General features: G+C 54.6%; 1 protein-coding gene across 4 annotated transcripts in view; it reads left to right on the top strand.

Annotated features, from left to right (window-relative positions):
- The window catches only part of SLC43A2 (solute carrier family 43 member 2), a 40422-nt gene extending 28202 nt beyond the window's left edge, over nt 1–12220 (top strand). For 3 of the 4 annotated variants that reach the window (XM_058705618.1, XM_058705616.1, XM_058705619.1), the window contains exons 7-14: nt 343–476; nt 560–762; nt 1217–1363; nt 4478–4616; nt 5917–6046; nt 8118–8191; nt 9494–9617; nt 10132–12220. In XM_058705618.1, coding sequence (XP_058561601.1) covers nt 343–476; nt 560–762; nt 1217–1363; nt 4478–4616; nt 5917–6046; nt 8118–8191; nt 9494–9617; nt 10132–10293 — 1113 coding nt within the window. In that variant the 3' untranslated portion in view covers nt 10294–12220. The remainder of the gene's footprint in view (nt 1–342; nt 477–559; nt 763–1216; nt 1364–4477; nt 4617–5916; nt 6047–8117; nt 8192–9493; nt 9618–10131) is intronic. The other variant, XM_058705617.1, reaches the window with a different exon arrangement.
- Nucleotides 12221–17390: the final 5170 nt, after the last annotated feature.

The following is a 17390-nucleotide window of genomic DNA, read 5'->3' as shown; positions in this document are numbered from 1 at the left end:
GACTAGGAGAGTAATCAAGAAGTCAGTAATCTCAGCCAGGGCTGTTCACTGTGAACTTGTGAGGTGACAGTGACAGAAGCAGTCAGGGAAGGCCTCTCCAGGGAGGTGACATGTGGTCCAAGTTGGAGGCACAGGGGGTTAACGACGTGCCAGGGCAAGCTGGGATTGCTGGGATGCGGGGCCTCTGACGACCAGACACCCAGGCTGGCAGGGCCGTGCCTCCTTACGCAGCTCAGCGCAGGAAGAGCAGGGCTGACAGATGCCCCCTGCCCGCCGCCTGCCGTGGCTTCCCTCTGCTAACTCTGCCCCCTGGCCCTGCGCCTACCCCATTGTGCCTGTCAGGTCATCTATGACTTTGGTGCCTCCTTCATCATCATCCTCGTGGTCTGGGCCGGCTGCTCCGGATTGGTTTTCCTCAACTGCTTCTTGAACTGGCCCCTGGAGCCTTTCCCAGGGCCGGAGGACATGGACTACTCGTAAGTGGATGTGCCATCCGCCCCACCCCCGCCCTGGCCAGGGTCGCGGGCAGCACCGATGGACACTCTCCTGTGGCCTCCAGGGTGAAGATCAAGTTCAGCTGGCTGGGCTTTGACCACAAGATCACAGGGAAGCAGTTCTACAAGCAGGTGACCACGGTGGGGCGCCGCCTCAGCGTGGGCAGCTCCATGAGGAGCAGCAAGGAGCAAGCGGCACTGCAGGAGGGCCATAAGCTGTGCCTGTCCACCATTGACCTGGAGGTGAAGTGCCAGCCAGACACCGCAGGTACCCGCCTCGTGACCTCACCTTCAGGGCCTGCCTAGGACGTCGGCGGGGCCGTCTGCACCCAAACCCGCACCTCGGCGGCGGGGAGGAGGCGGCCAACCCATCCCGGAAACCCCTTCGCCGGGGCCAGCAGCAACTGAGGGCTTCGTGGGTGCCATCTCACTTAATTCCCACTTGATCCCCAGAGGGCAGGCGGCACCCTGCACCCGGGCTGACAGATGAGCACACTGAGGCCCAGAATGGGGAAGGGATTCTTCCAACTCACTTCACACACCTGGGTGACCCAAGTCCAGCACCCACACATTTAACCTCCCCCGGGCCCATCCCTGCATCCAGCATAGGGTGATCTGGTCAGCAAATCAGGCTTCCCCTGGACGGTGGGTAGGCTGTGGGCCGGGGGCGGGGCGGGTAGGGGCGTCGGTTCTCCTGAGCACCCCTGGTCTTCTCCCCGCAGCGGCCCCCTCCTTCATGCACAGTGTGTTCAGCCCCATCCTGCTGCTCAGCCTGGTCACCATGTGCATCACACAGCTACGGCTCATCTTCTACATGGGCGCCATGAACAATATCCTCAAGTTCCTGGTCAGCGGTGACCAGGATGTAGGTAGGTGGCCCCCCCGACCTCGATGCACTTCCCCACAAGAGGGCACCCCGCGATCCGTGCTCATTCCTACCCGCCTGAGGTTAAGCCCACCGCCGGGAAGATACTAGTCCGGAAAATGGCAGGCTCCGAAGGATGCACTGCTGATGAGAGCCATTTCACCCCAGCCGGCCCCCACTGTTCTCTCCCGTTGCCATTAGAATTTCCCGGTTTAGAGGCGGGGGAGGGGGACTAAAATAATTACATGTGTTCAGGGTGTGGGGCATATGTTTTTCATTGCCTCGGGGCCATTGGCAAGCCTGTTTGTGAATGAAAACACTGTGGGGAACGGAGTACTCCACCTGAGAGCTTGTTGAAAGACAGGCAGTCAGCCCCGTTGCCAAGGGTCTCCCTGCCCTGGGAAACCGCAGGCACGGCCGTGGAGAGGCTCTGTGCGAAGGGGCAGGGGTGGCCCACACCGCTGGGTACTCAGGGTCTGTACCCAGAACTGGGAGGCAAGGCTGGGCGGCGGCTTCCTTGTGTGTGTGATCCAGTCGAGGCTTGTCAAGTTCGGTAAACAGAGCTGATAACGCACACACCACTTTTCTAAAACAGCACAGAAGGTCTTCAGCTGATTAGAGGTTTTGATTCTACAAAGAAAATCAGTACTTCCTTAGGGCCTGAGCTGAGTCAGCTTTAGTCATCCCTAAGCTGGACAAACACAGTCGGTAAATCCTTTTTATTGGCATTCTCACTGGTGTGCAACTGTTTGTTGGTTTAGTTGGTTTTCCCTAGGGGTAGTTACACCAGGGATTACAAGGAATCAAATATAGGTTTTTTGGTGTGTTTTATTTTTATTTTTTTAAATTTTTTGAGAGCTCATTCGCACAAATGGGGGAAGGGCAGAGGGAGAGGGAGAGAGAATCATAAGCAGGCTGCACGCCCATCTCCCGATGAGGGGGTCCATCCCACGACCGTGGGATTATGAGCTGAGCCACAAACAGGAGTCGGACGCTCAACTGACTGAGCCACCCAGGTGCCCCTGAAATACAGTTTTTAAAGGGGATGAGTCAGTGAGCAGCCTGCCTGGAATTCTCTCTCTCCTTCCTGTCTCTCTCTTCCCCTACCCCATGCACATGTGCACTCTTGCGCTCTCCCTCTCTCTCTCTTAAAATAAATAAATAAACTTAAAAAAAAAGAGAGGGGTGCCTGGGTGGCTCAGTCGGTTGAGCGTCCGACTTCGGCTCAGGTCATGATCTCATAGTTCATGAGTTCGAGCCCCGTGTCGGGCTCTGTGCTGACAGCTCAGAGCCTGGAGCCTGCTTTGGATTCTGTTGTCTCCCTCTCTGCCCCTTCCCTGCTCACACTCTGCCTCTGTCTCTCTCTCACTCTCTCTCTCTCAAAAATAAATTAAAAAAACAGCTTTAACAAAAGGGAAAGATGACAAAGGGACCTGGACAACACTGGTTCCACTGTGAAAATGGATGTCCTGTGGTGAAGTTACCATGTGCCCTTGCAAAATTTCATAATGGACGCTGACACAGTAAAGGCCCTAAGAGAGCCCTATAGGAAAACATAACCTATTTAACTTTGTTTTGTCCAATGATTTTTCCCCAAACTTCCACCACAGGAACACTGTTATGGTATAACGCTCATTAAAATCTGTGGACCGCACTCGGGAAAGCTGATCTATCGTGTCTAAACACCCTCTGTTATAAACTCAGGCCCCGAGAAGTGAAGTGAGGGCCCACTGGCTCTTAGAAGGCAAATCTCCCTGCTGCTGAGTCGTGGACTTTCACTCCAGTTCTCTAAGAAATCTTTTGCTGCTCAAGAGGATTTTTTTTTTCCCAACTGTTTCTCACATTCAAACAGTCAGCTTTAAGAAGTAGAGGAAGTTGGGCCAGGAAATCCAATCTGCAGCTGACGGGGCACCGGTTTTCCCCACTCTGCTCCTGTGAGCTGTTGTTCCCGACCCCCACAGCCCCGGCTGTCCCCAGAGGGGCTGCCTCAGGCTCAGGGAGCTGGTGGAATAGAAGGGAACAGCTCTGGCTGTCGGAGGGAGACCCATGGTGTCAGTGTTTGGCTGGAGGTGGGGACGGATTCTTTGACCTCTCCTTCCCTTGGAGAGCAGTAGGAGGTGTGACAGAGTATGACAGGGCAGTGTACATGAGGGGCCCTGGTTGGCCGGGTCTTCGGCACCCACGCCACTTCCCCCTCCTGGTCCTCTGCAAGCACCGCAGGCCTGATTCACCAGCCTGCCTGTGACGAGGCCCCGGCTGCACGTGACTGAGGCCACAGCAGACCGGAAACCATCAACAGATGCCCGTGCTGGGCCTCACCCGCCTACACTCCCAGAAGCCTGACTCAAGCTGGGCGTCCCCTGGATGCTCTAAGAGTCTGGTCTTGGTGGGAAATGGCATGTGTGTGCTGGGCCCAGAGCTGGCCTGCTACCACGCCCCATCTCCCCATAATAACCATTGAGATCTCTGCCGCTAACCTCTCTCCTTTCTGCTTTTTTACTTTTGCTTTCCTGATGCAGTGATGGCTACCGGTAAGCCAGGGGGATTTTCGAAGAACACTGCAACATCCCCTCCAGCCAGTCTCTGACCAAGAAACATCCTTCTTGGCCAGAACTGTGGGTGGGGGAGGGGCAGTCAACCCTCAGCTTCTATTTGCCTGAAAAAAAATCTCATCATAATTTTAAGGCTCTTTGAAGACTGGAGCCCTTACGTCAGAGCCCCTGTGAGTGGTGCCTTCCTGGTATATTTCTAGAGGCAGAAAACTAATGACTAGTCGTACACAAAGCCTCAGTCCCAGGCATTGGTAATTTTGTGGTTCCCGAGTCATAGACGCTTCCTGGAGCTTCTGGGGGATGTCGTTGTGACATACTGGATTTCATTAGCTGTTTCTTGGAAATAAGCAGACGATTTGGAGAAGAGAATAGGGTGCCTGCCCCTTGCTCCACCTTTGATTTTGGAGTTCAAAGTCTCTGGGCTCCCCTCAAGGCCCACGGTGAGGGGTGGGGGGGGGTGGTCTGTCGAAGACCCCAGAAGGGCCTATGGGGTCTCAGGCTCTCCCAGCACCTGCCTCAGGCTTCTGCTAGGGGCCCCCCACGATGCAGCCCATTTTCCTCCCCAGTTGGCCTCTACACCTCCATCTTCGGTGTGCTCCAGCTGCTTTGCCTGCTGACAGCCCCTGTCATTGGCTACATCATGGACTGGAGGCTGAAGGAGTGTGAAGATGCCTCTGAGGAACCTGAGGAGAAAGACGCCAACCAGTGCGTAGACAGGGCCTGTCCCCTAGCTCCTGGCCCCAGAGTCAGCTGCTAGGCAAGAACCGGGTGGGTGGCCTAGGTTTTGAAGTCAGCGGCAGAGGCAAGAGGGGGTCGTGCCCAAAGCTATTCGTAAGGGCTTTCCGACACTCTCTCACTTAGCTCAGCACAGATTTGAGTGTATCACTTCGTTATGGAGATCCTTTGGTACCCACAAGTTTGGAAAAGCACTGGGCCTGATGGAAGAACGGGAGAAACCGGAGGAAGGTCTGTGTGCAGACACTGGGTGTCCAAGGACCCACTCAGGAATAGCACGGTGGTAAACTGTGGTAAAGTCCTGCTTGCCTGCGAGGCTCACTCCACTCGGTGGTAGTAGTAGGCTGCTATAACCGCAGAACTGCTAGATCTGTTCATAATTGTCAGCATGAAACAAGGTACTGGAGCCCCGCGTTCATAAAGGTTGGGCTCCAAGATCAGAGGGTGAGTTAAATGCTGTCTTCATGACTCCACCTTAATATAATAAGCCACTGTTTATTGCTCTGGGCCCCATGCCAAACACTTGATGCACAGTATCTCAGTCAAGCCTCCCGGCACTGGGATGAGGCGCGTACTAGTGTTGAACCCACTTTTCAAATGTGGGAACTGAAGTTAGGACTTTGAGTAGCTTGCCTGGGGGTCACATAGTGAGGAAGTGGAGGGTCTGGGACTCCCCGGGTCTCCAGCACTTGGCATTCATTGTTGCATGGCCTACAGTTGTCCGTGGGTTATCTGTGTGGGCAGTGGGACTGGGATCCCTAATAGTGAATCCACAAGGAAATAACTACAGAGAATGCTCCGTTACCTAGGTCAGGTCCTAAAGCCATCTGGTTCCATCTACTGCATATTTGTTTCTCCTTCACCCCTTCCTGCCCCCAAAGGGGAAATCCACTCCCTCCCTCGTTTGACTTACTATCTGGCTTATCATCAGCTCCCTGCGGGATCTGGGTGAAGTTGGAGTCCACGGTGAAGCGGGGCTTCACCACATCCTGACTTGGGTGTGCTCTGCTGCTTGCCTCCCCGTCAGTCTTCACTGAGGCAGCGCAGTGTGTTAATGACCTTGCATCCAACCTCTCCACTGCGGTTCACACCCAGCACTCAGTCCAGAGGGCGCAATGGGGGCGTCCCTAGGGGTGGTCTCGCCCTGACAGTCCCTCAGATGTGCTCGGGTGGTCTCCGAGTCTCGCATCGCCTGCAAGCTGTGACTTCCTGGGAGAGCCCATCCTCCTTCAGGGAGCTCCCAGCTCCGCTGTGTGCTCTGTCTCCACAGGGGCGAGAAGAAGAAGAAGCGAGACCGGCAGATCCAGAAAGTCACCAATGCCATGCGGGCCTTCGCCTTCACAAATGTGCTGCTTGTGGGCTTTGGGGTGACCTGTCTCATTCCCAACCTGCCTCTGCAGGTGGGTATGGGGAGAAGAGGTCGGGTGGGATGTGGGACAGTGAGACTAGAAGGGACGCGATGTGTCATGGAAGCCATCAACAAAGACCATGGTGACTTTTCATTCATTTATTGCAACCAACAACCAACCAGCCCGCTGTTATTTACCAAGGGCTTCTTACTTGCCAGGTTCTGTGCTTAATGCAGGGGGTGAGCTCTAAATGAAACTGGGATTGCCTTTCACAGAAGACTCTTCTCTATGAAGGCATATCCTTCTTCATGGCCTTTTGAGCATCTTGCATGCCGTGAATACCACCACCATACCGTCCCCCAGAACGGTAGTAGTTCTGTAGAACGGAACTGGGGTAGTTGTATGGCTCCTTGTTTTGCTTTTGCTCACACAGTTGAAACCTGAGGTCCAAAGAGGTCTGGCTAATCTGTGGCATTGATGGGACCATCTACTCTGGCACAAGAATGCCTACGGGGTATCTGTGTTGTAGAGAGTTGGGAAAGACTGTGATGATCACTGGGCATCAGGTTCAAAAGTTTAATTCCTTTTCACAAGATTTCTGATGCTTTTAAAAGCTGGCTTTTGGCAGACATTGCAAGCAAAGTAGATTTTGTCACCTGCCCAGCTCTACCCTTACGTCCATGAAAGTGTTCTAGTGCCAATCTCCAAGTTTGTTTATTTTTATTATGACGATTTTTTAAATCCCCAAGTTTATGAACTTTGAAGGGACCTGAATAATGGCATTGCTTCCACATGGATTAGCTCGAGTCCAGATAGTATCTTGGGCCAGGTCCAGAAGGAAAGCCAGAGTCTCTCTCTCTCTCTCTCTCTCTCTCTCTCTCTCTCTCTCTCTCTCTCTTTGCAATTGGCCATGTGTTGAAGTACATTGAACACCCAGCTGTGCACCACCCATGGGTATTATCATGTGCATGTGCCGACATTCTGTGTGAGACCAGAGTAAACCACTGGAGGCTTGTTCCAGTTCCCAGTGAGAGTGTCTTTGTATTCCTGACGCCCTCCCAGCTTCCTGGTGGCTGTCCCCTCTTACAAGGCTGGTCGATAGATCCTTGCCTTGACCACCTTGTCTGATGAAGGGGCAATGCTCACTAGGGACAGTCTTCTGCTTTTTGCTTTATTTAGTTCTTATTGAAAGAAAAGTTATCAAAAGGCAACAAGATACTTGAAGTGGAAGGGGGGAACCTGCACAAGGATGTGTGAGCAAGCATAGCTGGGCACAGCCCTCTTGCAACACTGCGGAGAGCAGCCCCTGCCCCCTCTGCCGCCCACATTCCTGGGAACAGGTCCCGGCTGCTAAGCAGGATGGCAGGGCCGTGTGCAAAGGGCGAATAAAGGGTCCCAGCGGCTGTGGCAAAATGGACAGAGCTCTCTTGCTCCTCAGGAATTATCTACAAATGCTTCTTGGCGCTTGCCAAGCCGGCCAGCAGTGGCCTTTTTAAGAAGCTGAACTTTCGGGTAGGGAGAAGGAAAGCTATCAGCCGTTAGGAGCTGAGTGACCGGACACAGAGACCTCTGGGCACCATCCTGAGGTCAGCGAAGGCAGGAGATCAAATCATGATTAATGACCTCCTATTTAGTGCCGTCTCAGTACATCTATAACTGCTGACTCTGGGTGGAGGCAGGAGGAGCCCTGACTCGGTGTTTGCCAATTTCCTTGGTGTAAATGCTTTCACCATGGCTAATTTCAAGCGACATGACGTCCCCAAATGTGCAGTTGGAAAGAGATTCGCAATGACACCCCATCATACGGTACTCCCGCTGTACTAGACTATAAACGTAGAAACCCCCAGAGCACAGATAATAGCAAAATAATTAAGAAATGGTGAATTCTTAGTATCCGTTACCTCTGTTTTTATATATTTGTTTAATTCTAAGTCTTTATGAATTTAATTTTTAGTAGTGACTGTCTCATAGCTGGCTCACAAAATCCCTGACAACTCGGGCATTGGCCCGTGGACAGCTGGTGTGAGCCAACACCAGTTGCCAGTGCTGCCATTGCTCAGGACCCCAAGGACTGTGGGGACCCTCACGTTTCTCTGCTCACACTCTGCTCTCCCTCTCTCAGATCCTCTCCTTTATCCTGCACACGATTGTGCGAGGATTCATCCACTCTGCCGTCGGGGGCCTGTATGCCGCCGTGTAAGTGCTGGTTGCCGGGGGTGGCCTGGGCCGACAGTAAGGGAATGACCTGAGGGAGGTTCGTGGGGGGACCGAGGTCCTGGAGGGGGCCAGCCTGCCATCTGGGCTCATCTTCTTGTGCCAGGGGATGGGTACCGGGGCTTCTGTTGGGTGTGTCAAGGGAAGGTCACACCTGGCGGGCGGTGGGTCAGCGGGCCGACAGTTGGGTGCCCACAAGCCTTGGCATCTAACACGAAGTCAGTTCCCCCACCAGGGTCAGTGCTCCCGTGTAGCTCGTTATGCCTCGGGGATGGCTGCTCAGCTGAGCCCCGGGACTGCCCCTGGTTGCTCACGGGAAGGACAGGGGAGGGCTCTGGCTGCCCAGAACTAGAGGGCCTTCCACAGGGGCAATGACATGGAAAACTGAGCCCACAATGTGTCAGACTGTTCTCACCCAGAGTCTCAAAGGGCCTGGTTCTGCTCCTGGCCTTTTTGGGCCTTGGCTAAAATGAAACCTGCCTCCTTTTCCAAGAGGCCACACATCCAGAAGGAACCACAGTTGTTTTTCCCCCTTGGGCTGGGGCTTGGCTGAAAAATGGAGCTCCATGGGGGCGCCTGGCTGGCTCAGCCAGTAGAGGATGTGACTCTTGGTCTTGAGGTTCTGAGTTTGAGCCCCATATTGGGTGTAGAGATTAATTAAAAATAAAATCTTTAAAAAAAAAAAAAAAAAAAAAAAAGGAACTCAAACACCGTCTCCTGTGTGTCTCTGACCAAAGACTAGCCTGTTCCTCGCTGGAAGCCCCTTCTCACCTCCGGGGCCACAAAGCTTGACATTTCGCTGAGATTTTCTCTCCCCTCCCATCAGCATCCCACGGGGGTCATTCCAGGTCTGCCTGTCGTCCCCCACTCCACCCGATGCCAGGAGGAAGTTGCTGCTGCCCTGGCAGAGTCTGAGAGTCCACCAAGAGTGTGATGCCGAGTTTCCGTGATTACACAATGCTCCTCTGGATGAGGGCGTAGCGGAGCCAGGGCCAGCCTCCAACCTGCTCCCTGGGCCTGTTTGCCAAGCTGCAGAGTCCTGCTGGCACCACTTTCCACTCAGCTCGTCCAGACACCCATGGACCTGGGGCACGCTTGGGTGGAGTGGGGTCCTCCCCAGAATCGGGGGTCTCACGCCGGTCTGAAAGAGAAATTCACAGTCACAGGACTGCTTGGCAGAAACTAATCCGAGGCAGGCACACCTGGGGCCAAGTTGAGGCCGAGGAGCATTGGGAAAGCCTGAGAGTGGCACCTGTGGTGACAGGTCCCCTGTCTTCCCGGCAGGTACCCCTCCACCCAGTTTGGCAGCCTCACAGGACTGCAGTCGCTGGTCAGTGCACTCTTCGCTCTCCTGCAGCAGCCCCTGTTTCTGGCCATGATGGGTCCCCTCCAAGGAGACCCTCTATGGGTAAGAAGGGTGTGGGGCAGTGGGGTATGGGCATCTGCCCACTCAGAGCTGGGAGACATTGCTCAGGAGCTTCCAGGGCCCCAAGGAGAGGCAGTTTGGAACTTCGGTTAGGATGAACTCAGGGTCCCTCTGTGAGCGGTGGCTGTGTAGGAGAAGAAGAGTATCCTTTCTGGACCTGATTTTGGGGTAGCCCTCCTCCTGAGGGTTGGCATTTTTAACCAGGTACTGTGAGCGTGCCCCACTCCTGGCCCCACCCCTGGATATTCACAACTGGAGGTCAGAGGCGGAGGGCCCAGGCCCCGAAGGCTTCTCAGCTGGGAATCCTGATACTGGAATGTGGAGCCACGGGCCCTGGGCCCTTCGTCCAGTTTCAGCTTTTCCTTTCCCCTCCTGTGACCTCCCCTCGTCCAAACCTGAGTGTGGGGAAGGCTCTTGAGCCGGGCTCTGCAAAGACCACAGCTCCTGCCCGACCCCCTGCCTCATGTGACGGCAGCTCTCATTTCTGCTTCTCCAGGTGAATGTGGGGCTGCTTGCCCTGAGCATGCTGGGGTTCTGCCTCCCCCTCTACCTCGTCTGCTACCGGCGCCAGCTGGAGAGGCAGCTACAGCAGAAGAGGGAGGATGACAAGCTTTTCCTCAAGCTGAACGGCTCCTCCAACCCAGAGGCTTTCGTGTAGCGCTCGCCGCCTCGGAGCTGTGGCCTCCTGCCCTTGCTTCAGTGACTCACCGGTGTCCTTCTCCCCATCCCAGAGGACCTCCGTGCACCCTCAGGATCCTCTCCTTCACCATTTTGGAGTCCACGCTCCCTCCCAGGGCCCTGGTCCTGCCTTGGAGCTCTGCAGCGGAAGGACGGACGGGAGAGGGCCCGGATGTGCGATGATCCTACTGCTGGAAGCAAGGGCTGGCCTGGGCTTTGCTCCGCCACTGTCGAGGGGCCCCGGGGCCTTGAGGCACAATGGTGCCTGCAGGAGGAGCAAGGAGGACCTCCAGCAGGCAGGCTCTCTCTCCCTTAAGTGTCTGGATTCTGCCTCTTGCCAAAGCAGAGGGGTCTGCCACCTACTGCCTGCCACCTGCCCCTCAGCTGCATGCCCACTGGCCACACCTGCCCAAGGACAAAGGCTTGCACTGTCTGCGCGCCCTCGCCTGGCCCCTCAACCTCCTCCCCTGGCCAGTCTGAGGCTGCCTGAGGAAGGAAGGACCCGCTTCCTGTTGTTGGTGCTAACTCCTTTGTAATTCCAGCCCCCTGTGGCCTGTCCGTGACCTGTCCTCCTGTTATAGGCCTGTGGAGAAGCCCCCCCTGGCTTAAAGCCTGGGGAGGGGTCGGAGGGCTGGATAGTCATGCACGGCTAGGAGCCAAGGACAAGGCTACTTAGCGGTCCCTCACCTCCTCCCTCGGGGCAGGGAGCAAGTTTCCACTGCCACCCTTCATCCAGTCTGTGACCCGAAGGGAATTAAAACAGCACCAACAGGGCACCCCCTACACACACAGCTGTTTTTATGGGGGTGGAAGCCAGGCTGCTGCTGACAGATGAGGAGGTCCAGGCCTGGCCAGGGAGATGGACGGTGAGGGGCCTAAGTGTGTGTGTGTGTGTGTGTGTGTGTGTGTGTACATGTGTAAGTGGGATGTGTGACCATGTGATACGTGTGAGGGATGTGTGTGGTGGGGTGATGGTAAGGTGTGGGCTCTGGGTATCTGCCCTCATCTTCCCGGGGCCACCCAGGAGCCAGCCAGGCCTGCCACAGGCCCAGGGTCCCGGAGGCAGCCTCACTCTGGGCCTGGAGCTGGTCTGAGGCCGTGGGGCCACAGCGCCCCCTGCCGGCAGACTCCTCCAGGGCCCTGGAGCTGTTTACGGGAAGAGGCCGCCCTTCCTCTGCCAGGCGGGCCTGGCTTTCCAGCCCCCCACCTGACTGCCTCCAGAAATGTGTCTGAGACTTCCTGGGAGTGCTCAGCAGGGTGGGTTGATTTTTAGGTTTCTACTTTTGGGTTTTTTCTTTTAAGTTTTATCAGACTCCTTTTTATAAAGCAATAAATCCATTTTCCTCCTGGTAAGGGACGCCCCTGCTAAGCATTTCGGTTAATGGCTACACGTGCCTGTTTTGAGCTTGAGGAGAAAAGGCAAGACAAGATTTCTTGCCACTGAGCAGCCCCAGTCCTACCCAGCCAGCCGCTCCCCATCTCTCTGGGTGATTGCCATCTTAGAAGCTACAGTGGGGCCAGGAAGAGACCTTACTCCCCACCCCACCCCCAAACAAACTGCGCTTGTACAGACATCTTAGAAGTGTGGGCCAGACTGCCTCCGCTGTTTATCCCAGCCAAACAGCGAGTCCTGATCCCTTCCATCCCCGACTCAGATTTCTTATTCCTGGATCCGCTGCCCTGAGGGTTCCTCCTGAGCTCAGGACACAACGTGACCCAGGAGAACCTCAGGCTCAAAGAGACAGAAGCAGAAAGTGGTGAGGGAAACTGGTGGGGAAGAGTAAAGGACAGACCTAGGCCCAAATTCGAGTCCTGCATTAACGGTCGAGCACCTTGAACACACCTAATTTTCCTAGATTCCAGTCCACTCAAACATTAAAAAACAAGATATTTGTTTGAAACAATTATTTTTAGTGTTCTTAAAGTTTATTTTTGGAAGAGAGCAAGCGAGCAAGCCGGGAGGGGCAGAGGGAGAGAGGATCCCAAGCAGGCTGTGTGTTGTGGGCGCAGAGCCCAACTCAGCGCTGCATCCTACAAACCGTAAGATCGTGGTGACCTGAGACAAAACCCAGAGTCGGACGCTTAACTGACTGAGCCTCCCAGGCGCCCCTAAAACAAATAGTTTTAAAAAGGAGAGAGAACCAGATCATTTTCCAAACCGTTCTTCAGAACACTAGTTCTGTGAGATGTTAATTATTCAAATTAAAAAAAAAAAAAAAACTTTCCTGGTCAGGGGCACGTGGCTGGCTCAGTCAGTAGAGCATGTGACTCTTGATGTTGGGGTTGTGAGTTCAAGCCCCATGTTGGGCACAGAGCTTTCTTTTAAAAATAAATAAATAAATGGCCAAATTTGGGAAATGCAGAGTTAAAGTCAGGCAGGTGTTGTCCTTTTGTCATGTTCGTGGACCTGTGGCTTCCAAGGCCAGGTGGGGTATGGTGTTAGCAGTCAGAGATGTCCTCCACAGATGGTCCAATGACCACCGGCAGCAGGAACTCCTCGGGTGCTTGTTACAAAGGTCGACGCCAGGTGTCGCCTCTGGCCCGGAGAATTGACAATCTACATTTTGCTAAGCCCCACCTGGTGATTCTGGGGCACCCAAATTTCGAGACCTAGGGACACAGATGAGTACAATTTGGGGAGATGGCTAATTAGCAAGGGCCCTTCCGTATTGAGGTTGTACAGACAGGGCCCGTGTCGTCCCCAGCAGCGCCCAGGCCCAGCCAAAGGGAGCTGCTGCCTATCTCTCCCAACCCACCTGCAGGACATGGGCACTTTGTGAGAAGAAGCAGGCATTGAGAAACTAGAGGGCAGGGTGGAAAAGAGTCCAAGGCCAACAGTGCATGGAGCAGTACCAGATGGGTCAGGTAACTGCGCCCCCACCCCCTTGTCGGGGGCCAGTCATTCTGCTCTGACAGTACGGAGTTGATGGGTTACATATTTTCCTGTTATCATCCTTGAATCATAATAACCCAGGAGTTAGATACTATCCCTATTTTATAGCTGGAAAACTCGAGGCCCAGGGGGTGGAGTAACATGCTTAAGGTTAGAGCCAGGACTCCTGAAGTCATTAGAGCATCCAACGCCCTCTAGACCAGGACATTCCATTTGGAGCATCAGCCCCAGGGCCCACTGGGCCTTGGGAGCAGGGCAGCAACAGCCCAGGGAAGGGAAGCAAAAAGCCAGGCATGGTCTCCATTTCCTGGAGCCAAGAGCTTCCTCAGAGCCTGGATTGAGCTCTACTTAGTAGAGTCATCTTGGCCCTGGAGACTGATGGGTACAAGGGGGAGCAAATCTCTGGTCACCCCCACCCTGAGAAGAGTGCCCTGGGATGGGAAAGGGACCACGAGCTGGTCAAAGGCAGTGGACACCAAGTGGCCACAGCCCTCTGGTCTCGTCCCACTCCCCCAGCCTCCAGGCTCCTGGTGGGAAGGAGCAGGAAGTGATGCCTGGTCCTGCGCTTTTGGTCGGAGAGAGGAAGGGGCCTGGGCCGTCCTCAGGAACGTTGCCAGGGGTCTCCTCCTGTCTAGTCTTCCTGGACTCCTGTCTGGGAGTCTAGTCATTCCTTTGTGGTTGGCTTCCTGCAAACGCTGCTGGGGAAAGTTCCAACCCTTCTAAATCCCACAGTTATGGTCGCAGGCCCCTGTGGGTTCCTTTTGGTTTTGCTCCATCTCCTTTCCCTCTTGTATCCAGAATCGGTGTGGTCAAAGGAACTTCTGCTCAAGCCCCCATCGTCATGGCCCCTGGGCTATGCAGTCTGAGGGGGGCATCACTCTGCCCTGGGCCCCAAGGACACTGAAAATGGGGACACGCCTGGTATTGGGGGTATATGTGCAGGACTGCCCCAGGCAGCAGCACATTCAGCTCCGTGGAGTTGTTGATGCGCTTGTATCAGCCTGTGTGAGTCTGAGCAGACACGTAAGGTGGGGGTGTGGGGACGAGTGGTTGGCACTCTGTGGTCAGGGGTTCCTGTCAGAGAGCTCTGAGAAGTCTTCTCGCCAGGATCGGGCTTCAGAGGCTGTTTAAACACCAGCTCCCCTCTTCTCTGAAGGAGAATATGATGGCTCCTCACAAGCTCTTGGGGTGGTGGGGCGCCTTACCTGTTCCAATTGCCAGGGGACCAACTCAAGGGTGATAGCCCATTTTTCCCAAAACGGTATAGGTCGTGGGGTTGTGAGGATTAGGAGCCCAGGACCCCCAAAGTGAAAGAGTTGGTTTTCCATAGGCTGCAGCCCCCACCCCGGTCCCCCAGGGTTGGGGGCAAGGTCAGGGTGAACAGGTAGGCTCTGTGAGGCTGTTTCCACCCATTTCCTAACTCACCCAAGCCCTGGGGTGAGGACACAGTGTCAAGAAGGAGGTGTGGCATCCTCCACGTGGGTAGCCTGCCACAGCACCAGCCTCTCCCTGCCAGCAGGGGGCCACCACCTGTGCCCCTGGGTCTCTGCACACAGCACGTTCACCTTTGAAGTCAGTCATTCTCAGCCTCCTGGGTGGATCCAAGACTGAACCCGGGCCCCTGGCAGCTTCCAGCCTCTTGACCCATCCCAGATAAGGCTCCATCTTCCCGTGCCAAGGAGGCAGTGAGAGGAGGAGCAGAGGTTAGAGGCCCCACTGCATATACTGTCTCCGTGGCCTTAGGCAAGTCTTGAGCCTCAGTTTCCTTACCTGTAAAATGGAGGTGATCCCCTCACTGGGAGGTAGGTGGACATGGGCATAAAGCACATGCACAGTGGTGTACTGCGGATAGCACAGGGAACAAAGACCATCCCCACCCTAACCCCATCCATACAACTCTGACCTTAGGCAACTCTGACCGGAACAGACTTGTGGCCAACTAAAGGAAGTGAGGTCCGTTTCCGCTGACCCGTATCCCTGTCAGAACCCCTCTCAAAGCAAAAGCCTTAAGAAGTTGTCCCTTTGTTCATCTTGTTTATTGTTATTTTTCGTTTATTTCTCACATTTCAGTAAGTGACTTGGCCCCAAAGCGTCTCAAGATAATTTCTAAGTGGTGGGTGTTCAGGCGCCCCGACAGTTCATGCTAAGCGGGGTGACTCGGGTCACTGCATGTAGGTGGCACCTCCGTACCACCTCCTGCACAACTGCTTGGCTGTGCCTCAGTGTGTGCGTGTGTGCACGTGTGAGTTGAGATGTGCTCCGGGCACGTCAGGTGTGAACGCGTTTTGAGGAGCATGTAGGAGCTTGTGTGCTGGAGAAGAGGGAGAGGGTCTTGCCTCGCTGAATCCCTTTCCATGGCTGGGAAGGCCTAGGTCCCGAGTGGTGCCTGAAGGGTTCATCGGTTCCCTGTGTCAACCAGGGTCAATAGTGACACCACTCCTCAGTAACTGACCCTGACTCCCGGCCCTATTGCTGTTTCTGGCACCTGGCTTACTTCCTGGCACACAGTAAGCACTCAATAAATGTATGCTGAGAATGACTAACAACTACTTCCTCCTCTGCTCCTGTGTCTCTTCCTAAGTCCCCCGTCTTTCTGCCCCTTACCTTTTGCTCAGATTCTGTGTCACTTGTCTGAAGTGTGCTCCCTGACCCCCACCCCTCCCCTATGGTGCCCTTGCCATGGCCCAGCTTTGCTGGCTTGGCCTTCTGCGTGGCCATTTCAAGAGGTGGGGGAGGGACAGAGTGAGGGGCCTCTTGGGTGGGAAGACCAAGGCTTCTGGTGAATTCTGGTTCTAAAGGGAGCTCATCCTCGTCTCTTTTCTTTCGTACTAAGGTGGTGGTCATGGGCATGAGTGCTCCTTCTAAGATTTCCCACCATGCTGGCTGCCCTCCTGCCAGGGCCCTGGGCAGTGGCAGCGAGAGAGAGAGAGAGAGAGAGAGAGAGAGAGAGTGCCACTGGGCCTCTCTGGAGAAGCCACAAGGAGATCCCCACCCCAGGGAGGGAAGGGATGGCCTGGCCCCTCACCCTAATTGTGTGCAGGGGGCTTGAGGCCCAGGGAAGGGATGTGCATGGCCTCAGGGGCCATCTGGGGAAAAGATGAGAGGGAATATTACCTGGGTGTGTGTGGGAGCTCCTACCTGTCAGGATTGCAAATTCAAAATAAGGCTCTGACACATCCCTTTGCTACCTTTCCTTTTCCCATGTTCGACTGAGAAAGCACAGAGAAATATTTCTCTATCGTAAGTAGAGCCAGCATAAGGTCTCTGGTAATGCAGGCGTTGTTAGACCTTGACCTCCATGCCAGGGACACAGGAGGACTTGGGGGGGGGGACTGGGGGGACCTGGAGGCCACAGCCTCCATCTAAAGGGCAGCCTTGACCCCACTCTATCGTGGCCACGTGGGAATGAGCCTAGTGTTGTCTGTCAGATCTTCTGAGTTTTTTCAGGAGAAGCTGAAAATCCTAAATTTTATTATTTTTTTAAAAATTCTCGGGGCGCCTGGGTGGCGCAGTCGGTTAAGCGTCCGACTTCAGCCAGGTCACGATCTCGCGGTCCGTGAGTTCGAGCCCCGCGTCAGGCTCTGGGCTGATGGCTCGGAGCCTGGAGCCTGTTTCCGATTCTGTGTCTCCCTCTCTCTCTGCCCCTCCCCCGTTCATGCTCTGTCTCTCTGTCCCAAAAATAAATAAAAAAAAAAAGTTGAAAAAAAAAAAATTTTAAAAACTCTCTTTCTCGGGGCACCTGGGTGGCTCAGTGAGGTGAGCGTCCGACTCTTGATTTTGGCCACGTCGCGATCCCGGGGTCGTGGGATCGAGCCCAGCGTCAGGCTCTGCCCTGAGTGTGGAGCCTGCTTGGGATTCTCTCTTCCTCTGCCCCTCTCCCACTTGTGCTCTCTCTCTCTCTGTCTCTCAAATAAAAATTAAAAAAATTTTTTTTTAAATTCCCATTTTCAATTGTCGGCTCAAAACAATTTTTTAAAAACTCTCATGGCTGCTCAAATAGCTTTCCACTGTATGCAGACCAAACACGCCAGAGGTAAGGAGAGAGGAGAATGTGCAGGGCCTCCTTGCCTCTTTCGGGTGCCCAAAAACAACTGCTTGTCTATTTCCTTGGCTCCAGCAGGTGACACGTTTGTCTTGCATCAGATTGTGGCCCTATCTGGCCTGGGACCTTTTCATTTTTCCCT

Source organism: Neofelis nebulosa, chromosome 16, assembly GCF_028018385.1.
Source record: "Neofelis nebulosa isolate mNeoNeb1 chromosome 16, mNeoNeb1.pri, whole genome shotgun sequence".
In the NCBI taxonomy this organism is placed as follows: domain Eukaryota; kingdom Metazoa; phylum Chordata; class Mammalia; order Carnivora; family Felidae; genus Neofelis; species Neofelis nebulosa.
This window is presented reverse-complemented; position numbering and strand designations above follow the sequence as displayed.